Genomic DNA, 26,022 nt, shown 5'->3' with positions numbered 1-26,022 from the left:
TTCACCACTACTGAGCTGCCGCAGTGTCCCCTTAACAAAGGAGCTCACATCCCAGGGATCCTGTTACCCAAGGGCCAAGGTCTGAGTTTTCAAAGTTAAGGTCCGTAAGTAAACACTTTTCTTTTCTTTGTCCTCACAGTATTTAGTTTTTGTTTCTCACTTGCAGAAGTAGAGGCAAGGCCGTTCAAGTTTCACCCTCACACTTGATCTTTTCCAAAAGGCCCCGCGGTGACTTACATTTTAAACATGGATGTAAGACAGTAAATGGACAAATGGACGTGAATGAATGATCTGCAGCAGTGGAAAATCCCTCCAGAAACATAAATTTGAAAAGGGCTGAGATTAAAAAGCTGTCAAGGTGGCTCCTTGGAACCCTACTTCCTGCAGCCACACAGCTCTGCAGACTCATGTAACACCAGACCTGGGATGCTGTTTCTGTGTCTATGCATTTATGGGGTGAAAATCCACTCTCAACCTGATCCAGAATGATAGCTTTTCGGTCACATTAGAAAGATAACAGAAAGCTTCTTCATTTCTTTATGTGTGCTAAGGGGTCTTGTTTGAAACCTGAAAAAGTCAACTTTCAAAGAAAAAGAACACTTGTTAAGAATTTCAAAATTCCTTAACATTTATCCTCAAGTTAAAATATTCCAAGTCCAGATTCCTGTTTTATAAGACAACTGCATTATCATTAGGGCCCTGACGGTCTCTATATTACTAAGTCTTAGACACAGCATTTTATATGTAGTACATTGTTTTCATGGAGTGTAATCTGTTAATTATAATACATAGAAGGGAACAGCTATATTCTTTCAGTGAGCTCAGAAGATGTATGTACTTGAGCATCCTGCACCACAGGCCACTGCTCCCAGTGGTACGGGAGCATGCAAGCGCACTTCATTCAGAGCAGCATTTTGGGCGCATGTAGGCTCGGCCAGGAATACCTGTATCGATAGTAAGAAACCAGCATTCTCTCTCTGACTTCCCCTTCAATCTTCTGGTCAATGACAAGCAGCATTACTCCGTACAAGTATAGAGCTTCACACTACGAAGAGAAAGGACAATGGCCAAACTTACAAGACTACTTCCGTACAAAGAGTGATGTCGATAATGTACAAATGATCATTTTGGCTACATTCCTTTTGAAAGTTGTATTTATATTTCAAGGTAAATGTATTTTTTTCTGCAAAGGGCTCTTAGCTTCTGTGCAGAAAGAGCTTTAAAAACTGACTCAAAAATAAATTTTAATTCCTGGGGGGCTGGAGACAGCACAGTGGTTACGAACACCGAATGTCCTTCCAGATAGCCTGGGTTCTATTCCAGCACCCACATGGCAGCTCCCAACTGTCTGTAACTCCAAGATCTGATACCCTCACACAGACATACATGCAGGCAAAATCTAATGCACATAAAATAAATTATAAAAAAATTTTAATTCCTAGTGATTATTTTGCCTGAGATACAAAAATGGAATCTCAATTCTATGAATAAGGATGGCCTTGAACTAAGCTTCTTATCCCTGCCTCCCGAGTGCTGGGGTTGTACATGTCGCCACCGCACTGGCTCTAACAGACATTCCTTACATGTCACCATGTACAAAGTACCAGCTCGATGTCTGGGATGCATAAAACCGGACTTCTTACACAAAGGAGGCTCATACCCAACAGGGTCTTTATTCCATTAGTAATTTCATTCAATATCCACACATTCTAAACTCAGAAGATAATTACCAAGCTACTTTCTTTTCATTGAGGAATAGTATTCTGTATATACTGATGCTACTTATGGTGATGATGACAGGGTCTCTCTATTATTTAGCCTTGGCTGTCCTGGAACTTGCTGTATAGACAAGGCTGGCCTCAAACTCACAGAGATCCACTGTGTCTGCCAAGTGCCGGGATTAAAGTCATGCACCACACGTCCAGCTGTTTCATATTCTTGAATTTGTACTTTATGGTCATTATTACTTACCAGAAGTTGTTTTCCATCCTCATTAAGAAGCACAGTTTCTAAGGTTTGCTGAATATAAACTCCTTCATTGAGATCATCGAGGTATCTAGAAGTGAAATGCCAGGCCAAGGTATTAAGGTAAGCAGGTAACATATTTGAGGAAAGGCCTTTTGGAGACAAGGCAGGACAGCAGACATTTTGGCTTCAGTTCTGCTAGTCCTTGCTATGTTTATGAACCCTAGTGTCTTATGAGTCAACTCATAGTGACTTGGGGCCACAGGTTAACACTGACAGCTATTCCAAGTCAAAGGAACATTTTCTGCTCCTGAGCTACAGAATGGCAGAAGCTTGGAAGCAACAGCATAGGAACATGGAACGGTGACTAAAGGATGATGAATTGGTAAACTCTTAAGAAATGCTAATATGAGCTGGGCCTGGTGGAACAGGCTTGTCTTCCCACTGATGGCAGAGGCAGGGGGATTGTAAATTCAAAACTCGCATGCAAAACACAGTAAAAGCCTATTTCAAAACAAAACAAAACAAAACAAAACAAAACATCTAAAATGATAAAGAAATGTTAGTTTCTAAATTAGCTTTGTATCTAAAATGTTAGAATATAATCACAAACTGAGGGGATGAAAGCTAGAGGACAGAGCTGAGCAAGTTTATCATAACTCTTCACAAGAATGGGAGATTATAATGAAACTGTGATGATGGGCGGCATGAGTGAGCTAACCACGGAACTGAGAGAGGCACAATGTTGCGCTGGGTCCCATCTTCGCTGCTATCCCACCAGAACAAGCTGTTAAAAAGTCCTTCAATACCTGTTTAAGTCTACGATGTATTTATGCACACTTTGAAAGGCTAAATAAAATCTGGTCACAATTTCTATGTTATTTTCCCGAAATTCTTCATCTAAATCCTGTAGCTCAGGTTTGGCTTCCAGTTTGCTTTCCCAGAACTCCGGACCCTGAGAAGGGAAACACACTTGTGTTAAAAGTCAGTGATAGCTTATCTGCTGGAGACATTTCCACGTTGTCTTAAAATTGTGCTTTATGGTTCTTATACATCAAAATTAAAACAGAACAACAGAAAGAGGGTAAAGCAAGCCTAGAATAAAAATCCCTCTGGGTGAATCTTAACTAAGATTAACATGTTTTTAAACATATTTTAAGGTAAAAGCATTATGTTTGTTTGCTTTAACTGGTTTATACTGCACTAGGACTTTCCAGACAGTACCTTTCCTTCTATTATTTTCACATTAGGAGTTGATGTTAACTTTGATTGAAAAGCTGTCCTTTTAATGCCCTGTAATTACTTGACCACTTCAAGCCTCATGGCTCCCAGAGAATAGCTCCTTTTATAGAAAGAACAGGAATACCAAGGCCACAGGGAAAAGCACCTTAAAGTAGCTGAAGTCAAATATGATGTCTCCATATCTCTGCTGATCAGCCCGGTCTTTCAGCCGGAATACAGCAGGAATAAACTCAGACAGCCGCAGCACCTCAGCAATGATGGCATTGCCACAGGAAACGATTCTCAGGATTGCCTGGCCACACAGGTTGTTCTCAGCCAGGAAGTCCAACATCGTGAGGGTGACCGGCTACTCCACACCTGGAGGGTGGGAATGACTAACTGGCTTCAGAGCTGGGGCCTGTGGATCATGAGGAGAAGCCAGGTCGGTGGAACAAATGGTTGCTCCATTAAAGAACCTACAAGGGGAAAAAAGGAAGTTAACAATTTTGTTAAATGTGTGTACATGCTTTTGAAATACATATACGTCTCCTGAAAACTATGCAGTGAGCTCTGGTATGAGGAAAAGGCATTTATTCCCCAATATTCAGAGAGAGAGGAATGTTAGTGCTCAGGTTACCTCCTTCTTTTCCCCTTCTTATTCAGCTTGGAACTCCAGCCTACGGAATAATCTCACCCATATTTAGGTTACATCTTCCCTTCTCAGTGAAATATCTCTGAAAATATTCCTAAAGGCAGACTGACAGATGTGTCTCCTGGGTGATTCCGAAGCCAGGTAGGTTGAAAATAAAGATTAGCCACCACCGAACCTCTGCTAGAACCACACTCTTGGCCCTTTTTTTTCAGGCCTTTGAGCCAGAATGGGGGTTACTGGGCATGCATGGTTCTGGTATAACCTAACTGCATACAAACAGCCTACTATTTGATATTTTTACAAGTAATTGAAAACACCACAAGTCAAGAGACATCCCTGTACATCATTTTGATGCATTTAGCCAATGGACCCACAGGTATAAACATGTCCACAATTTCTTTTAAAATTTCAGAGGCTGGAGAGATGGTTCCACAGTACTTGCTATTCTTACAAAGTTCCTAGCACCTACACAAGCTCACATCTTTAACTCCAGTTCCCAGAGACACAATGCCCTTTTCTGGCTTCCATGGCATTACCCCCCTACCCCCAACAACATACATACAGATGTGCACACATATGCATAAATAAATGATAAAAATTTAGATATCAGTTTCTATAATCTTATGAAGATGATGTATCAATACTAAACCAAAAAGTGGCCTATAAATACACAATTTAGCATGTAAGCAGAATCAACTACTCATTTTTCTTTTACTCTGGTATACTAAGGGTGATTTACCACCCAGAATACAAACTACTGCAATTGCGGTTAACAGCTCACACTTCTGAAAGTTTTTGAAGGCAAAGATCCATCTTCTCACCCAACCACACTGTTCTGAGTGCCTCTTTGTCATGTCGAGGTGAAGATGTTTTGAAGAATGCAATGTTTTGAAGAGTGCAGTGGTTCACAGCCTGGCTGTATAACACAATCACCTAGAATTGTAGAGTTTCTGCTATGGAGGATGGAGGCAGCCCTAAGCATCTTTTTTTATAAGAAGTTCCCCAAGATAATTCTGATGTGAAGCCAGAAACATTAAAGAGTGGAAGATGACTAGTTGTCTTAGTTAGGATTTCTACTACTATAAAGAGATACCATAACCATGGCAACTCTTATAAAGGAAAACATTTAACTGGTACTGGCTTACAGTTCAGAAGTTTAGTCCATTGTTGTCATGATGAGAAGCATGGGACAGACACGGTGCTGGTGAGGTAGCTGAGAGTTCTACATCTGGATCTGCAGGCAGCAGGAAGAGACAGCGAGCCACCAGGCCTGACTTGAACTTCTGAAATCTCAAAGCCTACCCTCAGTGACATATTTCCTCCAACAAGGCCATACCTCCCAAAAGTACCACTCTCTATGTGACTATGGGAGCCATTTTTATTCAAACCACCACATTGGTCTTGAGGAGAACTACATTAAATATACAGGAGGTTTACGATGTTAATCTTTGCATGCAATGTGGTTCAATATGAAGACTATAGGAAGTGATCTCTGTCTCTATGAGCAGTCTGCAGTGAGCTGAGCAGAACGTACTACAGAAAAGAATCTGTATAAGAGATGAAGTGCTTAAAAGTGTGGTCAAGATGACTATGGGGACACTGATTTGCCTGGCAGCCTGGGCTCTTTACTGACTGCAGTTGGGAGACTGTTCTGATTAGGCTGGGTGACATTCAGTAAGTCGAAGTTCTAGGAAGTTATAGTGCAAGAAAGTAACCCAGAAGCTATAAAAAGACGTATTTTAGAATATAACAATTAAAACCTTTTCTGTGACAAATAATCTGAAGGACAGGTTTGAAATGCAGAAGGCAGAGACAGGATTGAGATCAGAAATGTTCAAAAGACCTCACAAATAGATAAAGAAAGCAACAGCCTAACAGAACAATGGGCAAGGGATGGATGCAAAGGATTGATTCAGAAAATATAATCCACTTAGCTATACCATCATCTATCACCTTCTAGGATGCCAGCTTCATATTTCAGCTTCAGGAAGTCTACTGGTCCCCAAATTTGTACTTCCCTTTCTGTTGGTATCAACAATAGGGAGGTGATGAATAAAACCAAGAACCGACTGTAATTGATACTTCGGGAGTTTTTGAGTGAAGAACATTATTAAAATTCGCCAATAACTTCTACCTTCACGTGTAGTCTTCTAACACCAGAGACTCAAATGATGAATAATTTAATAGTGAGGCCTTCGCTGTAGGCAAAATTAGAATATAGAAAGGCTGCTGAGAGCCCACGAGAGGGTGACCTTTACAGAAAACGTTCCTCAGTGCTTCCAGCAAGTTCACTTCTGTTATGAGCTATCTGTTACGGTTATCAATTACTGAGAAGCTACATAACCAGTTTTCTATATTTCTCTTGGAAGTCTCTACCATTGATTCAATATTTAGAAATGTCTTCATCAGGTAGTATATAATGGCAACAACTCTTAGTTCACTCCTCAATGATATTTCCTGTGCCCATCTCCTTTCTCACTGTAGAAGACAGAGTGGCCAGACTCTTACTTTCCTGCCTCCCTTGAAGCTCTTATCATACATGTGATTTGGTTTTAGAACAATGTCATTTAAGAGAAAGTCTATGGTGGGGCTTCTAGGAAGTAGTTTTTACCTTCAGATAAAAGGGGAGAAGTGGGAAGGGGAACTCCTTTCCTTGCCTGATTGATCTCCTGCTTCCTGTCTTTGAATGTTGTCTAGGAAACATTTGATTTTGGGAGCTGCAAAGACTATGAGTTACCCAGTTTAGGTAGGGTTGGAGTGGGGGCACTGGCAAGAACCAACAGATTGTGGTGCAAAAGGATAGAAAGAACATAAATTCTTGATGATATTACTGATTTGCTGATTCAATTATGGAACTACTTACTTCTATAACTGCTTTTATGGCTTATGTGTTACTAAGGCAGTTCATTTATTCAGCAACTATTTACCCAGAGGATATAATAGTGAATAACACTGAACTCCAGTTATCATGACGTTTATACAGTATTTATACAGTATTGAGAGTAGGACATATAAATTAACCAACACATATAGGCTATGATAAGTGGTGTAAAGAAAAACCTGCTTTAAAAGATGGAACAAACGCTGGATTATATAGAGTTGTTCTGATAATATGATGTCTGAACAGAGACCAAAAGGAGGAGAGGGAACACTCAGTAAGCATATCTGGGAATGGTTACGAGCTTCTAAATGGTCCCCAATGACCTCTGCAGGACTCCTGTTACTCATGCTCTAGATAGGCTCCTTATCTTGAGTTTGGGATGACTTATGGAATCTCCCCTAGAACAGACGTGACTGCAGACACCATTTCAGAAGTAAGATTACAAAAAGACTGAGTTTCGTTTTGGGTTCTCTCTCTAGCTTCCTAGTTCTGGGAGAGCAAGTAGTCACTGAGTGTGAGAGTCCTGTGTAAAGGTCGTGGTGCGCACGCGTGTGTGTGTGTGTGTGTGTGTGTGTGTGAGAGAGAGAGAGAGACAGACAGACAGACAGAGGAGAGTAGAGGGGGAGATAGAGGGAGGGAGGTAGGGAGAGAGAGCGAGAAAGAGAGAGAGAGAGTGACTTAAGCTACTAGGCTGTGGGAAAGTTAGTTCCGTATCAATAGATAATGATCAGATCCAGAAGGAAGGCATTCTATACACAGCTTATAAGTAAGTATGAAAGTCCAGGACAGACTTGGGCCAGCTGTCCTTGTGATTGGAATAAGAATGTAAGAATGGTCCTCCGGTAGTAAAAATGTTTGGGAACGAATAGAAGATGTGTCGGGTGTGTGTGTGTGTGTGAGGTTGGCAGTTTAAAATAAAAAGCCCACACTAGTACAGTCAGCTTTCCCTCTCTACCTCATACCCGTGGATTAGGATGTAAGCTCTCAGCTACTGCTCCAGTCCAATGCTTGCCTGCTGTTGTGTTCTCTGCCACAGTGGTTTTGGACTCATCCTCTGAAACCATAAGCCCCCAATAAATTCTTTATTCTATTAATTGTGTTGGTCATGGTGTCACTTCACAGCAATAAAAACGTGACTAAGACAGTGCTAAGGAACAGTAGGGTGGCTAGGGTGTCTGGAGAAGGGTGAACAAAACTAATGGAGGTGTTCTGGATCAGGTCTGCAAGCAAAGGATGCTAAGAAGTCACTATAGCTGCCGGAACTTTTCCACTATGGAACCCTATACTACATATTACAGTACACATTCTTAACAAGTCTTTTTAGTATTCCCATTGTTATCTGCTTCTTAAACCACACTACTTAATAACAGGCTGAGCTTCAGGCAATTCCATTTCCCAGCGCTGATGTGGCCTAACATGGGAAATGAGAGAGGAAAACGGGGAAAATAGTCCATCATGAACAAAATCATGACCTACTGAGGTCTACTGAAGACTAAACTCTCTCAAAGTTAGACAAGATAAAACTCTGCCCTCATAAAGCAAAGGCCAAGCTATGCTTAGTAAGTGTAACTGCTGCTCCTAGTTGTACATACACCATAGTACAAACAGCTGGATCTTGGAGACACAGCTTAAAGCAAAGCTGTGATACCTGTGCTCTTCCCCATCTCTCCCAAGGGACAGACAGACAGATCCAGCTCCTGCATGTACACATTCAGGAAAGATCAGACTTGAGATGATGATATAAATCAAGACTTTGTGTGTTAATCTCTTGGCCTTTAAGATTATACTTTAAGGTTGAGAACAGTGGCACACCCCTTTAATCTCAGCACTCCAAAGGCAGAGGCAGGCAGATTCCTATGAGTTCGAGGCCAGCCTTGTCTGCATAGTGCTTTCCAGGCTAGCTAGAGCTTCATAGTGGGGGCTCTATATAAACAAACAAACAAACCATACTGATCACTCTGAAAGGACACAAGAAAATAAACATATTTAGCAATGGTTCAACAAACGTACCGGCCTTTACTAACTGAAGTGATTGCTTTATTGAAACCTGTTTTAAAACAAGTGTTTTTACGGAATTTTTTTAATGTATAAGAAAAATACCGACTACAGTTAATCCCTTTCTAGTGAAATATCATTGCTTATAATCTGTTCTACCACATGAAGAACACTGAGTTAGAAAAAAAACTCTTATAATGCAAGCATCTCACTACATTTTTGAAGACTAATGTCAAGACAACATCAAATGAAAGAATAAATCACTTAATTACATTATCACATCTGGTTGCATTATGACATACTAGATCTAACCAAAACTAGTTATATTTTCCCTGTAACTTATTTGGCTAGGATATTTTCTAAACTGGCGTGGGGTAACAGAATCAAAAGACTATCATTATAGATGCTTAATCATGTTACCATTTAAAACAAAAGTATCTAGCTTTCAGTTGAGCCTTTTCCTGAATGAAGTCAAATAAACACTGTAGAAGACCTTATATTAAATCGTCTTTTTAGAGATTGCCTTCACACAAGGGATTAATAAAAAACTTGCTAACACAAGTACTCTCACTCTAGGTTGAACTGTATTGTTAATGGCATGGAATGAAACCACAGATCTTAATTCCCTTATTAATATTCTTTTATAAGTTACAAAGTGTGGCAGCTTTATTTTTTGGAACCTGGTACGGAACCTTGATTTTCTGTATAGGAAGAACCCCTTGTCAAAGGGTCATGCTTTCAAGAATGACATCCTGATTCCCAGTAAGTACAGAACAAAATTTCTTTAGTAAATTAAAGTGTGCTAAACAAAGCATTGTTGCCCTGATCCAGAGGACAAAAGAAGACGGATATATTTTTATCTTTTTACAAAACCTCAGTTCCATAAAGAAAGCAACACTTTCAAATCCATAATGCATGCTCTCCCAGAAAAGTTCTGGAATGAGCCGGATCAATCTGCATTAATCTTTAGGAACATTTAAGTGGTTCTCAACCTTCCTAACGTTGTGACCCTTTAACACATGCTGTGATTAACTCAACCATAAAATTCTTTTTGTTGCTACTACATAACTGTAATTTTGCTACTATTATACAGAATCACAATGTAAATATTTAAGGAGACAGAGGCTTGCCAAAGGGGTCCCTTGACCCACAGGTTGAGAACAGCTGACCTAAGGAGCGTGTCTTTGGTTGTCGATGGAGGCAATAAAACTCCTTCACTATCCCCCATGTATACAGAAACCAGGAGTCCAACTTTTTATGTCCCTATCATAGAAGAACCGGGACCCAGTGAACGCACCCCTCCCCACCAAATACAAAGGACTTGGGCACCATGTCTCAGGTGAGTGAGGGGGACTAGGATGTAGAGGAGCAACTTCCTCAAACTCACAGTGCCTGACAGAACTTTCATTCAACCCTCTCGCGCGTGTAGAAACCCTCACTTCAATGACTATTCGATTTCTCGAAAGTAAATGAAAAATAAACCACATTCGCAAGGCACCGCTCGGAGGAACTTGCAAGCTCAGCTCCGGGCCAAGCAGCTGAGCATCGCCCTTAAAGCTTCAAAGAAGCATGCCAGAGCGATTTCCGTTAAGCCGCGGCTGAATAGCAAGGACGGCGCCCCAACTCTGCAAGCCTTACATTTCCCCGCCCGGGTGGCAGCAGCCCACGGGGGGGGGGGGAAGAGCCGCGAACGCGCAGGCGCGCCTCGGACTCACCTGTCAGCCGCCCGACGCCGGCCGCGTGGACCGGACGCCCGGGTCCCCCTTCCCGTCCGAGGGATCCTAGAGTCCGGACCTGTAGAGGTCCAGCTGGCCGTTCCCTGGTTTCTGATCTGGTTTCCCCCAGCCCGTCACATGACCGAGGGGCAGTGGCCCGGGCATCATGTGATCGCTCGCGGGCGCCGACTGATGACGCAGAGCGCGCGGGGAGTTTCAGCCGCTGTAGGAGTGGGCTGAGGGCAGCGATTGGGGCCTGAGCGAGCGACGTTCTCCTAGATACAACCGAACCAGGTGGGGCAGCCAGGTAAGACCGAGAAGGCACGGCGGACGGGAGTTTGGCGGGCGTTGTCGCCTCCCTCTAAGCTCCGGCGACCTGGGCCTGGCTCTCTCTCCACTGGAGCAGCGAGACGGTGGCAGGTTATCCACACTGCCGCCTCTCGTGGAGATCACCACTGTGTGAGTGATTGAACTGACTTTAAAGACAGAGACACGGACAGGTAGCTCAGTGTCCTCAAGGCCACAGGTGCCATTTCACTTTTGCAGGGGGAGGAAAGGAGTAGCCTTGGTGTGAACGAAGAGGGGGCACACCTTGTTGGGCGTGGACATACTGGCAGTGTTAGGAACTGGGATCGCCTGTGGAAGGGAAGGAGCCATGGGCGAGGGACAGCTTCAGAGAGAAGGTTGTATACGTGCTGGCATTTTGAAAAAGGAGACACAACTCTTGCCGAAGTCGTATGAGCCCGCCATACAACTTGAAGCAAGTCAGCAGCCTAACTTCGTGTTTGCTCAGTGCCTACTGCGATGCTGTACAGAAACATGTAGTTACACTGGTTTCCTATTTACGTAAATTATTGGCGTAACTGACAGCAACTCTTCCAGGAATATAAGGGAATCAAAATAGTGTGCTGAGCCCAATAGCTTGGTGAGACCCTTAGGCAATGCCTAACTTTGGTGTAGATTGTCTTGGAGGCTATAGGTGATGGGGACAAAAAAAGATAAATGTTGTTGGAAAGAGGATCCAAGAAGAGATTGATTTATATTGGTGTGTTTTCACCAATGTTATAATGACATTTTGTCTTCAGATGATTTTTTTTTGTAGTGAGAGGCTGTACTGTACCGGTTAGAATTTTATCAGTATCTAGCCTCTGCTCCATGGATTCTAGTTCGTGTCCTACACCCTCCAGCGCCACAACGAAAATGTTCCCACATGATGTTAAATGTTTCTCCTCCAAACCCCAGCTTAAACCAAGCTGGGACAGTGTTAGAATGTGCAGGTGTCCATAAAGCAGGTACTATATCCTAGTAGTTTAAAGGCATCAGAAACTAATGTCTTTCAGTTTTAGAGGCTGAGAATTCAAAGGCCAACTTACCATCAGATCCAGTGTCTGGTGAAGACATGTTTTCTGGTTTGTACTGGCATGTACTTGCTGTTTTGTTGGGTGGTAGAAAGGCAAGAGAGCTCTCAGAACATCCTTTGTTAGAGGACTAATTTCACTGCTCCAAAAGGCCTTATCTTACCACCACTTTGGACATAGGATTTCAATATATCATTTGGGGATGCTGACCCAAACATTTAGACCTTAGCAGATAGCTGAGATTAGAGGAGGCAGAGAAGTGAAGACTGTGTACACACAGAAGTGTGGGGAGGATTAACAGTTGTGAACTGGGACTCTAGACAGCTCACTTGAAAGAGATGGAAAGAGATGAGAGTCTGAAGAAATGCAAACAGAGATACTGTTCCCCAAGAAGGCATAAGAATCACAGTAGTGGCCTTCAGAGCAGGCCCTGGGAAGTGGGAGAGATGGAAGCCTGGCAGACACCACGAAAGGACTGAAAGAGAGGATTTCGAGACATATGGAGGCATGCCTATAGGAGAGTTTTGCTGCCAGGATGAACACACAAGCATGGGAAGTAATCAAAAGGGTAGGTGGGAGGATGCTTTTCTTTAAGATTAAAGAAAGAGTCCGTTGGCTTGCTGTGGAGAATGGTGTTGGAGAAGGAAAGGAGAACATCTAATGTAAAGTGGAGATGGCTTGAATGGGCACAGTCATTTCATTTAACATGAGAAGAAAACAGAATGCAGGAACGGAGGCCTGTGTGTGGGGAGGGATGCACCTCCTTGGTGGTTTATGCTTAACCGGTGAAATAGCAATCAGGGTCTTCAGCTTTGCTCTTTGTGCTCTTACAAGGCTTTTCCTCATTTCGAGGGCTAAGCCATAGGTCTCACCTATCTCTTCATTTTACAAGTAACCTATGTTTCAGTGATTTTTGTATATCTGGCCCCTACCAACTAGTGAGCTCCTGGGGAACAGAGGCTGAATATTTCTAGTGCTTATACTACTGCCTGGCATGTGGGAGTTTTTCACTGAATTAGAATAAACCAAGTAGTATTTGAAAATAAAAGTCTTGGAGTATTTCCCTTGAAAACTACTATATTCACATTTTCAGAGAAGTTGCCTGGCATTTAAGAAGATATTTACTGTTTGTTACCCAAATTATTTGAATCAGCAATTAGTGGTATTTCAAATGTTTATGATAAACTGGTAGCTTTCAAAGATAAAAGTAAGCACCATAGGTGTTGGGCTATTCAGTGTTTATTATTATTCCTATTATTATTACGTGGTATTATCTAACCCGCTATCACAAATAATAAGACATAGACACCTGTTAAATTTTATAATTGCCTTACTTGCCTTGGGCCGAGCAGATATGTCTACCTATGCTGTCCAAATCACCTCATCATCCATCTCCCAGTCCCCATCCAATGCCATCCTCCTTAACTGTCCTATCTTCCATCCATACTCTTACAAATATTTGCTTTTATTCTTTATCTGAGCCTTTTCATACCATTATTGGAGTTGTTCCTCCTGGCCCCACATGGTTTCTTCTTCGGCTACCCATCATGGCATCCTCCTTCTTCCTCTTTTCTTTTTTTTTTTTTTTTTTTTTTTTTTTGCTTTTTCACAGTCTTAAAATTTATTCTAGAAATACAAGGCAGTGGAAAAGTTTCTACATGACACTTAATATAACAAAAAGTCATTTCCAAACTATGGAAGTATAATCTATTCTTTTGATGAGTTATAAATGAAGTTAATTTTCTTGATTGTTTTGTTGTTGTAATAGTATCAAGGTCTCAGAATTTCAGTGAGTAACGTAATCTGTAATGCAATATGTCTATCTATAGCATAAACATGTTTTAAAATATCAGAAATGAATTTTATAATTTATTTTTTTATTTATTGACTTTGATTTTTACAAATTATTGACTTTGTATCCCAGCTGTAGTCCCTTCTTTTGTCCCTTCCTAACCCCCCTCCCTCCTTTTCCTCCTCCCATGCCCTTTCCATTCCACTAACAAAGCAGGTTCTCCTCCCATTCTATCTTACCCTAGCCTATCAGTTCTCGTTAGGTATGGCTGCACTCTCTTCCTCTGTGGCCTGGTAGGGGGCCCGCAGGGGGAGGTGAGCAAAGAGCCAGCCACTGAGGTCATGTCAGAGACAGTCCCTGTTGCCCTTACTAGGCAACCCACATGAAGACAGCTTCCATGGGCTATATCTGTGCAGGGTTCTAGGTTATCTCCATGCATGGTCCTTGGTTGTCTTCCTCTTTTCTTATCCCTCTATTTCCCGTGAGTCTCTCTGAAGCTGGGAACTTTAGCCACCCCTACCCCATTCTGCCCTGCCCAGGTATAGGCTGTTTAATGAACCAAACAGATATAATAACTTAAGCAGGTTTACAAAACAAGGATAGATGTAACCAGATCCCAAGGGGCAGCATTAAAACAAACCCCAACATAACCCCCCCCCCTTTTTTTCCCCGAGCCTAAGAATTTATATACTGAGACCTTCAATACCTATTTGTGGAATAAGTGACCATCTCTAATTGAAAGCAATGCCAGAGAAACTGCAGAAGCAGCCCAGGTGTGAAGTAAAGCTGGTGTTGTGAGAGGAGGGAGTGCTGGGGATACAGCATGGCTCCCTGCTCTTGAAAGGAACAAGAGAGTGAGTTCTGATGCAACTGGTGGACCAGAAGCTAGAAAACACCGTAGTGTGCTTCTTCCTCTCCAAAGAGGTGCTGAAGGACTTGCTGTTGCCCCACGAGCCTGGGTTTGTGTTGTATCTCTCTGATTAAAAAACAGAAATTCTTTTATAGTGCCACACAGCTTTAGCAACAGCCTGCTTGTCATTTTAAAACCAGTGTGAACTCTGTACTTTTCTCTTTGCTTTCAATGGCTTGAATTTCAGGAGTTTCTTGAATTAAGCAAATATGTTGATAGAAGCAAGGAGTCCAAAGGTTTGAAGAGTTGGTGTTTAGAAGTATAGATAAGGGTGTGTTTAACATGAGAGTAATAGCTACAACTATAGCAAATAAACCACTGTAAAATGAGAGGTCTATATGGAAATCCTGCTTTTACTGAATCTGGGGTAATTACGGATGTAAATCTATTAGAACTCAGGGAGCTATCAGAAACATATTATTTTTTTCTTTTCAGAGTTCAAAATGCATATATATTAGGTAAGTTAAAAATTATAGGTTTAAAAAAATCTTGTCTTATTAAGCACCTTCCTTCCTTCCTTCCTTCCTTCCTTCCTTCCTTCCTTCCTTCCTTCCTTCCTTCCTCTCTCCCTCCCTCCCTCCCTCCTTCCTCCGTCTCCCCCTCCCTCCCTCCCTCCCTCCCTCCTTCCTCCGTCTCCCCCTCCCTCCCTCCTTCCTCCCTCTCTCCCTCCCTCCCTCCCTCCCTCTTTCCTTCCTTCCTTCCTTCCTTTCTCTATCCTCTGTATGTGTTAGGTTTCTAAGAACTGGGATTTATAGAGTTCTTTAAAGCATCAAAAAAGAGGGTATTCGCCTTAAAAAAAAAAAAAACGAAGAGAGTTACCTTCCCCATGTTGTATTGTGTGTGTATTTGCTGGCCAGAGGATGGCACAGTGCTCCTGTGGGTACTGCATGCAGGAACAGTGTAGCACACAGATATTGAATACAGTAATTATTGAATGTTACAGCCATGCTTTTCCTGTACAGTAATTATTCTGACTTAGAACTATTACTGTTGTGTTTGAAATTTTAGCTAACCTTTTCAAGATGCCAGGGCGTTCCAGTACAAATTCAGGTTCTACTCGCTACATATCCTTCAGTGGCGTGGAGTCAGCTCTCTCCTCCTTAAAAAACTTCCAGTCCTGCATCATCTCCGGAATGGATACAGTGTCTAGTGTTGCCTTGGATCTTGTGGAGACTCAGAGTAAGTAAGGTTTAAAACCCTTTTTATGTGTGCCAGTTTCTACTTTGAGGTAACAATGTGGTTGCATTACTCCAGGGATGCCCTTCAAGCATTCTTGGGATAGGTGTTTAATGCCACTGGACACATTTTTTCATTGTATTCTGTAACATCTCATAGCCATGTAGTACAGTTATCCTCCACCCAGAGCTGCCCTGGACATTTATGAACAAAGATATTAAGGCTCCTGACTGAAAGCATGCAATCTGAACTATGTGACATGTGAACCGGAAGGTCTGTAAATGTGTCAGGACAATATCATTTTACATCAGTTTAACTGTATGTTGTTCATGCTTGATTAGTCTGCATGTAGACTCAATAAATGCTAAGGTACCAGCAAAGGAAAGCCGCAACCAAAATAAGAATTCAGCTTTAGTGAATTCTTACATTTCAAGCAGAAGGTTTTTTACAATGTTCCTTGCTTTTTTGGGTTATTTATTATTACTTTTTGATATTCAGACCCAAGGGAGTAGCCTAATATTTTTTCTTCTTTTAGTTTTTTGTTTTGTTTTGAGACAAGGTTGCTTTATGTAGTTCTGGCCAACCTTATACTCAGAGATCCACCTGCCTCTGTCTTTCTGAGTTCTGGGTGTGTGCCACTACTGCCTGGGTCTTACTTATTTTTATTTTTTATTTTTCCTAATGGAACTGTTTTTGGGCAATTTGTAATGTACTTCGACATTTTTTCTTAACGTATCCTGACTGACTATTAAGGCTCTGAGGACTTAAGGTTTATGTCAAGTTGGAAGACTTTCTGTTACCATTTCTTCACTTATGTCCCTCTCTTCATTCTCCTTTCCTTTTAGGATTCCAATTACTTGTAGATGATATTGCTTGATATTGTCCCAGAAATCACATAGGGCTTGTTTTGTTTTTATTTTTATTTATTTATGTATGATTGTTTGTTTTTCTTCTCTCTGACTTTAATTTGAGTAGTCTCTGTGCTGTATATTTAAGGTCATTTGTCTTATTTTCTTTAGTCTGCTCTCAGTCCTATCCAGTGAATTTTAAAATTTCTGATACTATGCTGTTTCAACAGCACAACAGAATTAAATGGAACCTTTGGTTCCACTTTTCCATTTCTTTTTTGTCATGTTCATGTTTTTCTATTCATTCCCTTTTTTAAGATTTATTTTTATTTTTCTAGTCATTCTCTTTTTGAAGATTTAATATATGTATTATTTATTTGTGTGTTTGTGTGTTTGTATGAGAGAGAGACAGAAAGAGAGAGAGCTGAAGGATGCCCCAGACATTAGATCCCCTGAAACTGGAGTTATAGGCAGTTGTGAGAGCTCTATGTGTCTTATCCCCCAAACCATCTTTCAGCCTCTCCCCTTCATCCTTTAAAAGAGAATGTGCTTGTGTGTGCTTGTGCACATGCACGTGTGTGACTGTGTGTGACTGTGTGTGTCTGTGTGTGGTGTGTGTATTCGTGAATGATGTATATGTTTCTATGTGCCTTGGAACACTGAAGGTGTCAGACAACACCTTTGTGGAATCAGTTCTTTCACCATTATGTGAGCTCTAGGGAGTCAGACTCAGACCCAGGCTTGCCTCATTGCCTGAGATATGTTGCTGGCCTCTCCTTCATCCTCAACTCTATGAGGCATGTTTTTAGTAGCTGTTTTAAATTCATTGTCTGTCATTGCTTTCCTTTTCCTCAGTATCATTCTAATCTAATTTCCTTATTTATATTATGTTGTCAGCTTCAGTTTTGTTGCCTTGTGTTACAATTGGCTTCCTTTAGCTGTCAACTTGAAACAGACTTGGAGTCACCTCAGCCAGAGAATTTCCAGATCAGATTTGCTTGTGGCCATGTCTGTGAGACATTTTCTTAATTGCTAATTGATGTGGAAGGGCCCAGCATACTGTGGGTAGTGCTGTACATAGGCAGGTAGGGCTGGACTTTATAAGAAAAGTAACAGAGCAAGCCAGTAAGCAGAGTTCCTGCCTGGTTTCTGCTTCAAGCTTCTGCTTTGGCTCCCCTTGATAAATGGACTAGAATCTGTAAGGGAATAAACCCTTTTCCTTCCTAAGTAGCTTTTGATTGTGGTGGTTATCACAGCAACAGAAAACAAACAAGTATCTTTGTTTAAAGAGAGTTGAAGTTTGTTTTGGTGGAAAGCGAAATAATCTGTGGATCAGGTGGCGCTATTCCAGTATTGATAAGCTTTCTAAGGGCAGTAGGGTAGCTGTGCTGGCTGTTCTTGGTTGTCACTTTGACTACGTCTGGGATTAACTAAAACCAAGCTGCTGTATACACCTGTGAGGGGGATTTTTCTTAATGAAATAATTTGAAGTGGAAGACTTACCTTTATTCTAGATCTTTTGATGTGGGAAGATCCACCCTTAGTCTAGATCTTCTGAGATGGAAAGATCCACTTTTCACCTGTCACCCCATACCCCCTTTTCCTGGCAGCCTATATAAGGGACATGGGAGAAGGAAACTTTCACTCTTTGCCTGTTTGCCCTCATTCTCATTAGCCAATCCATTCCTTCACTGGCTTTAGAGCCTCCTTCAGGATTCCAGTATATACTCAAGGTCAGCTGAGACATCTAGCCTCTTGGACCTTCTGTTGGTAGACAGCTGTCGTTACACTAGCTGGCCCATGGCTTGTAAGTCATTCTAATAAAATCTCTCTCTATATATAAAGCTCCCCCCTATAAATTCTGTTCCTCTAGAGTACCTTGACTAATGCAGTAGCCTTTATAGGACATCATATTACAAAGTAAAGCCCTTTGGAACCTTGATTGCTCTGAGGGTTTAGCAACTTAGCTTGGCTCTGGATAGATGAAATTCAAGTGTCTCCCAGTCCTCCCTGGACTCTGGGAATCATTCGCTTCATAGCTCCCAGCACTTGTTCCTTGGTATCTTAGGATTCAGCATTAGACTCAAGGAAATCCCTGTGCTGATTCATAGCTTGCTCCCAGCATTCTGTCCTGCAAGCCCCTGCTGCCTCAGCCTCCCCACACTCCAGATTCTTCTCACCCTTTTAGGCTACTGTGCTCTATGTGGGTCCTTCCTTTTTAGCTTGCTGGAAGGGAGGGGATTGCAGGACTAGTGTCCAGCCAGCTGTTTTTTTCCCTGGCTGGCAGTCTTTATCATTCTGCTTGGGTTGTTGTAGCCTAGTCTGAAAGCAGTCATGGCTTGTATTTTTGTCCAGCTTTTGTAGTTCTTCTTGACAAGATGACCATGTCCATCCCAGTTACTCATTCGTGGTTAGGCAGCAGAAGTCACCTATGATCTTTTCAGTGATGGTCTCTAAGACTTTTAACCCAGCCCCATCTGATTTGGAAGCTGTTCTTGGTGATGATGGATATTTGCAAAGTCATTATAGTACCTTAAGCCATTAGGAGAACACCTGGAACACAACCCTAGAGGCTGGGGGAAGGTATCAGATCAGAAGTTTCTAGATTTAAGTTAAAAATCTCTGAATGTTTTGGCTATAGAATTCTTTATTTTTTGCCTTAAATAAGAAGTAGGTATTGTGCAGAATTTTGTTTTATTTTGTTTGTTGCCAGGTTGGGCTTGGAACTTCTTGTGTAGAGGAGGCTGGCCATGAATGCTTTCCTTGTCATTCTGCTCCTCCTTCCACACGTGGGTTACACCACCACACTCACCTACTTTGTTGTCATTTGAAAAGAAATGCTAACAACGTTTTTCAGAAAAGTCTGTAATATAATTTGGTGTTGGTAATTTTTTTTTTCTATGCAGGCCAGACAGCAAATATTTTCAAATATTTATGAGCAATGAGGCCTCATAAATTCTGGCAGATCTGCTATTGCAGAGCAAAAGCGTGAATGGATGATATGGTGCATTGAATGGGAATGGCCTTCACAGGCTCTTATGTTTGAATACTTGGCCCTCAGTTGGTAGAATTGTTTGGGAAGCTAAGAGGTGTGGCCTTGTTGGAGGAAGTGTGTCACTGTGGGTGGACTTTGAAGTTTCAGAAGACTTGTACATTCCCATATGCTTTTGTTTATGGTTCAAGATATGAACTCTCAGCTGCTGTTCTAGCCACCTGCCACCTTTATTCTGCCATCATGGACTATTACCCTCTGGGACAGTAAGTCCACAATAAAAATTTGCCAATAAGTTGCTTTGGTCTTGGTGTTTTGTCACAATAGAAAAGTAACTAATGCAAATGGAAATGCTTGTATTCTAAAAATCTTTCTTTACAAACACAGGAGGTGGACCAGTTTGGCTTATAGCTTGCCAGTTCTTGTTTTAGAGCCACAGTCATTAAATATTTATTAAAAATTATTTTATAAGGGGGTGAGAGGAATGGCTTAGCATATAAGGACATTTGTTCTTGTATAGGACCCAGATTTGATTCCCAGCACCCACATGCTAGCTCACAACCAATCATAACTTTCGTTCTAGGAGCTCTGACCCTCTCATCTCACCTTAATGAGCAACAGCCATGCATGTGGTGCACATACATGAGTGCAGATAAAATACTCATACACACAAATGAAACTATTTAAAAATAGTTTTAAAATTAATTTTGCAGCAGATACTTGGTTTTTCAACTTTTTAAAAAAGCCAACAGAACACATTTTGACTAGGCTAGAAGGAAAAGAAAAAGGTGAACTGAAGAGTCTTAGTAGATGCAGAGTGAAGAGTGGCCTGGACACCAGTGTTGAATGTACACAGAAGCACACTTACATACTTTCGTTAATACCAAGGTAGTTGTTTGGTAGAGATTTACAAAATCACTGTTCTGTGTCTAATTCAGTGCTGTGATTTAAAAAGGACACAGATGAGTGTTAAGTGGTTCCTTTCTTCACAGAGTTTACAATCTTAGTTTGAAAACAGACACGTATTAAAATGCCATCTCATTGAGAAATGGATTAGATATTACAGGGTTATAAGTAATTTACTCCTACCAATGAGCTTATGAGGAAAATTTCGAGCTCTCAATAAGGGTGTGCTCACAGATTCTTCAAGATTGGAATTTTTGTTTAAAATTCTCATTATTAGCAATAAAACCTGTTGGATGTTGTCCTTTGAATTCAGACTCACATTCTTCATTTACAACAGATGCTCACGGTTCAGTAAGCCTGATTTTCCTGTTAACATTTGTTCTTTGCATTTAAAGGCACCGTGGAAACACAGCTAGATTAGCCTGTAGCACACCCAAGGCTGAGTCCTATTCAGCCGTCAGGGTGTTCTGTACAACTGTTTTATACATAGTGTATATATCCCTAACAATTGAGATACAGTAAATAGAGTAACTGTGCTTGTCCATCAAGGACATTCTTAAGTGAAAGTGGTCTTTGCTATACTGTTAGTGCATGATGGGGAATGACCCAGTGACTTTCCATGCCAGTGCCCTTAGGTGCCATTGTTGTGGTTTATACTATGCATCCCCAGTATTTTCCCACAAGGCTTTTGTGCAATCAAGGGCAATTTTGTACAAGTACTCCACATGATTAAAAAAAAAATCTTAAAACTATTATGAGCATGGTTTTGATCTGTGGACCTGTGGTCCCTAAGCCATAATCTGTGAGCCTCTGCCTTATGAAACTGAGTCTGAATACTAATGAACAAGAGGCAGATGTCATGAGAAAGTCTTTTCAGACACAAAGCCTAGGGCAACCCTTCCCCTCAAGAATTTGTTAGGAGAGATTTTTTTTTTTAAATCATTGAACATTTGGCTTAATATAATTAAATATAAAGCATATGTTGTCAATTTAAATGTTACTTAAAATTCAAGAAAATTTAGTTACATTTCCAAATTGTTAGTGTAGCTTTCCCTTTTCAGAGGAATTTCCAAGTATATGTAATAGCCCCAAATGCAAATCATAGTCTATTATATATTAAATTAGTTCCTCATGGTCCAAGTTGTATAAAAATAAAATTACAAACATTCTCAAATTTTTTATAGAAAATGTAGTCTTTAATTTGAGACATTTCTCTCAGTATCTTTTAAAAACTGGCAGTAAGAGTGCATATTTTGGGGTATCCTGTGTGTTTTTTTCCTGAAGACCTACAAATTAAGCATACTTGTGGGGCATGTAGGCTGGGTGACTGGGAAAAATAGGCATGAAGCTAGTGTGAGGTCAAAGACATGTCCAAACCCTGAAAATCTCAAACTCGAGACTGGCAGGAGTAGGACCACTTCCTCTGCTTCTATGTCTGCATGCCTTGGAGCACATAGCCTGGCGACCCGCAACGCCACAGTTCTCAAGGTAGTCACAGGTAGTCATGTAGCCTGGCACCTGGATGCAAACAGAGCATCCCAGCATCTCAACCCCAACCAGTGAAATGTACCCATTCTGGAATCCCTTCCCACTCCCAAAGGTTTATATAGTCCTTGTCCACACTGAGTAAAGGGCCACAAGCTGTTTCCCTAAATATCGTCTAAGAGGTGCTGTTTCATTGTGATACCTCTGAGCTAGGAGAGCTGTACCGTTCAAATCCTCCCTGCATCCCCATATCTCCGCCTCCCCATATCTTGTGCATGTTCACCCTACCAGTTCTGGACTCTGCTTTATCCACCTGCACACCCTGAGGGATGGAGCAGAGCACCCTGGGGTATGTGGGCACAGAAGCAGGGCGACGTCAGAAGCAGGGAGGAGCAGTCCTACTTCTGCTGCTGGGATTTTCTGTCTGAGATTTGAGATTTTTGGTCTCAGGTTTGAGATTTTAGGGGTTTGGACACATCTCTGACCTCACTCTAGCTCCATGCCTGTTTTTCGTGATCACCCCACCTGCATGCCCCACATATACCTTCTTAGACATTGTGATGGTTACTTATAACTTCTCAGCTTGACACAACCTAGTATCACCTGATATATATTACATTTTATACATACATATATGTATTCAGACATCAGGAAGGATAGAGTCTTGTCATCTAGGAGAACAATGGCTAGAACTGGAATATATGAATGAAGTAACCAGGTTGATGGACACTTTGACTGGTTATTTATGTCTGTCTGTTTCCCAAGGATTCTGGAGCTCTAGGGAACAAAGACCATAGTTACTGTAGTCAGACAATATGTTTTTTGCTCTATATCCAAGTATGGTATTGGTGATAATGACCATAATGATAAAAGCAATAAGTGGATTTGTTTTAGACTTTCATTGTAATAGCTATGGTATGTTTTTACTTGGATTCTCACTTGATCCTATCAGCAATCCTGTGAAGTAGAAATAATCTTTACTTTCTGAATAACAGAGCTCAGATCACAGAATTAGAAATTAATATGGTACAGATTTGAACATAGGAAAATGAACCATGAAGCTTTGTCATAAATGCTTTGTGGTTGCACACTCCTTTAAGCCCAACACTCAGGAGATCGACAGGTTGGATTTCTGTAAAATTGAGGCCAGCCGATTCTATATACAAAGTTCCAGGCCATCCAGGGCTACATAGTAAGACCCTGTCTAAAAGAAGAATAAAAATAGAAAAATAAGATAAGAATGCACTTCTATGAAATTCTGCTATGGAAAAAAAAATGTAGCTGCTTACCTCACATAAGTCTGGTTGGCTTTCCAGGCATTTGCTGTACCCAATAGGCAGAGTTGCTACATTGGAGCCCAGACCTTGAGCAGGTAGGACCTGACATTCAAAGTTTGAATCATCCTTTGTGTAGAAGAGCTGGCACTGATTAGACAATTATGTAAATTCTGAATCTTTTATTTGCATGTAGTATTCTGGTAGGAACTAATGGGTAGTTTTTCTTTTTTTTATTTGGGAAGACACTGGCTTGATTTGTTCTTGCTCAGAGCTGTTTCTGTATCTCACTTGAGCTAGCTGTCCTAACAAAGAAAACTCACCTGTATTTCTCTTATGTCTGGCCTTTTCTGAACCAAACAAACTGGCTGAAGTATAAAAATAAACAGCTGTTATTTACTTTAATTTTTATCCTTTGAGACAGGGTCACATATAGTCCATGCTGGCCTCAAATTCATTATGTAGTCAAAGATGACCTTGAACTTTGGTTTTTCCTTCTTCTATCTCAGAGCTAGGATTGAAGGCGTGAGCCACCATGCCTGTTTCATGAGGTGCTGGAGATCTAACCTAGGGTTTTGTACATGCTAGGCAAGCACTGTATTTACTGAGCTACAGCTCCGACATCTGATAATGAAATTCTTAACTTACCACAGACACTCTCTTCTCTATATAGTTTTCACACCAGAGTACATTTTCTTGGCTTTAGGTTTTTCTATTTTTAGAGATAGAGTTGAGAGCCTGGAGATGGGATGGGAGAGAAAAGAGAGAGAGAGCTCAGTAGCCAGGAACACTTTCTGTTCTTACATACGGCCTGGGTTTGGTTCCTAGCACCCACGTGGCAGATCTGTCGGAAACTCCCAATTCTAAAGGATCCAGTGCCTCCCGTGATGTCCAAGGGTTCCTGCATGCACGTCGTGTATATGTATACACTTGGGCACACACATATACACAAAATAAGATAAATATGTTCTTTTAAAAATGGAGTTGAATCTGGTTCTGGTGGGAACCAGCTGGGATGTTTTGATGTCATCATACTGACCTAGGCTGTCTTTGTCCAAGCTTGTTGTAATGGCAGGAGATTAAAAACTTTAACTGGCTAAGTGAGAGCTATCAGATTCCCTTTTCATTGTATCCAGCTACAACCCTGAGTATTAGAATTCTGACTTATATATTGTTGGGTCCTGAGCAGTTAACGTTTTGAAAATTTGTAAATTTTTTTGTTGTATAAAATTGAATAAAACTTAATATTTTTATTTTTGACAATTTCACACATATATACACTGTGTCTTGATCATATAAACCCTTAGTTCCCTTGTTCCACTCCTGAGTCCCCCTCCCCAACATTTTCCTCTCTGTTAAACCAAAAAAAAACCCAAACTGTAAATCCCAGAGTCTAATTAGTGCTGTTTGCAGGGGCATGAGCAATCTCCCAGTGGCCACATCCTTGAAAGAAAAAAGGGTTCTCCGTTCCCCTAGCAACCATCAGTTTTCAAGAGCTTTTCGTATAGAGGTGGCGCTCCATGGGCCTCTACCCTGTCCATGCCTGGCTTGATCTTGTTCAGGTAATTGTAGCTGTTGTGAAATTGTGAGTGCAGGAACCTTGTTATGTCCACAAGAAAGCATTTCACAGCATTCCACCCCACAAGCTAGCTCTTATATTCTTGCCACCCCTTCTTCCTGACTTTCTAAGGCATGATATACATGTCCCATTTAGGGCTGAGTACTCAACTGTCACATACGCTCAGAACTTTGATTAGTTATGATTCTCTGCCTTGACTACTGCCTGCTGCAAAAAGCATCTCTGGCCAACATTGAGAGCAGCACTAATGTATGGGTACAATCACAAATATTTAGAAAGCAGCTTGACAGTATGTCTGTCTAGCAGAACAACAGTAGTAGCTTGTTCTCGCCTAGGGCTTATGTCCTCCCTAGCTGTAGTATTTTGGCCAGGTTTACAGTAGCAGGCATACATTCCCTCCTGTGCCTCAAGCCTCAGACCCAGTCAGAGAGCAGTTGGTTACTATCATAACCGTCATGCCACTGTTGCAGCAGTGTCCTATCTTGCCCTAGCATGTGGGGTCTGCCGCTGAGTAGGACCTCTGATAACTTTTCTCTCCGCAGCTTACATAGCAGCGGTGAAGTTTCCAGGCCAGCCTGGCCTTACATTTAGGCCTTACAGGACTGAGGATTACCTTGATCTTCTTGCTTTCTATTTCTAGAGGTTGAGGTAATAGGTGTTTGCCACCATGCCTAGTTTTATGTGTTGCTGTCATCAAGCCCAAAGCTTCATGCCATTGTGTGACATCCCTAGCCTGTAACCACACAGTCTTCTGAAAATGTGCTCTTAATTATTTTGCCTGGTGTATATCCTCAGAATTTAAGATTAATGATGTAATTCTTACCTCTCTCTTCTCAGAATATCTAGCTCCTCTTTCGGCTACTTAGACTTTCGGCTACTTATTAACATACTACTGTTGAATTTGTGTACTCATTATTGTCTGTCTGTCTCAGTCTAAGCTCCATGGATATTGTCAGGTGCTCCCCTACCTTCTATTGCTGATATAACCTGTGTGCTGTTTTGAATAAGAAAGGCCCCTGTAGCCTCATAGCTTTGAATACTTGGTCACCAGGGAGTGGCAGTGTTTGAAAGGATTAGGAGGTATGTGGCCTTGCTGGGATAGGTGTAGCCTTGTTGGAGGAAGTGTGCCATTAGGGGTGTGCTCTGAGGTTTCAAGAGCCCAAACCAGGCCCAGTGGCTCTTCCCTGCTGCTTTCCCATCTGATGTAGAACTCTCAGCTTCCATGTCTGCCTGTGTGCCACCACGCTCTCCACCTTGAGGATATGGACAAAAC

General features: G+C 41.4%; 2 protein-coding genes across 7 annotated transcripts in view; one reads left to right on the top strand and one right to left on the bottom strand.

The window, feature by feature from the left end:
• Washc5 (WASH complex subunit 5) overlaps nt 1–10,578 on the bottom strand; it is a 52,071-nt gene extending 41,493 nt beyond the window's left edge. Inside the window, exons 1-5 of the mRNA XM_060389368.1 lie at nt 10,430–10,578; nt 3,353–3,662; nt 2,775–2,920; nt 1,972–2,056; nt 945–1,045 (exon numbers count right to left, since the gene is read on the bottom strand). Coding sequence (XP_060245351.1) covers nt 945–1,045; nt 1,972–2,056; nt 2,775–2,920; nt 3,353–3,538 — 518 coding nt within the window. The 5' untranslated portion in view covers nt 3,539–3,662; nt 10,430–10,578. The remainder of the gene's footprint in view (nt 1–944; nt 1,046–1,971; nt 2,057–2,774; nt 2,921–3,352; nt 3,663–10,429) is intronic.
• Nucleotides 10,579–10,582: 4 nt separating this feature from the next.
• Nsmce2 (NSE2 (MMS21) homolog, SMC5-SMC6 complex SUMO ligase) overlaps nt 10,583–26,022 on the top strand; it is a 225,454-nt gene continuing 210,014 nt past the window's right edge. Inside the window, exons 1-3 of one of the 6 annotated variants that reach the window (XM_060389369.1) lie at nt 10,617–10,736; nt 14,925–14,947; nt 15,498–15,668. In XM_060389369.1, coding sequence (XP_060245352.1) covers nt 15,512–15,668 — 157 coding nt within the window. In that variant the 5' untranslated portion in view covers nt 10,617–10,736; nt 14,925–14,947; nt 15,498–15,511. Of the gene's footprint in view, nt 10,737–14,924; nt 14,948–15,497; nt 15,669–26,022 lie in introns of all 6 variants that reach the window. The other 5 variants (XM_021653553.2, XM_021653554.2, XM_060389370.1 and 2 more) reach the window with 5 other exon arrangements.

The sequence above is a fragment of the Meriones unguiculatus genome, chromosome 8 (assembly GCF_030254825.1).
Source record: "Meriones unguiculatus strain TT.TT164.6M chromosome 8, Bangor_MerUng_6.1, whole genome shotgun sequence".
NCBI lineage: Eukaryota > Metazoa > Chordata > Mammalia > Rodentia > Muridae > Meriones > Meriones unguiculatus.
The sequence above is the reverse complement of the archived record's forward strand: the minus strand, read 5'-3'. Positions and strand labels throughout refer to the sequence as shown.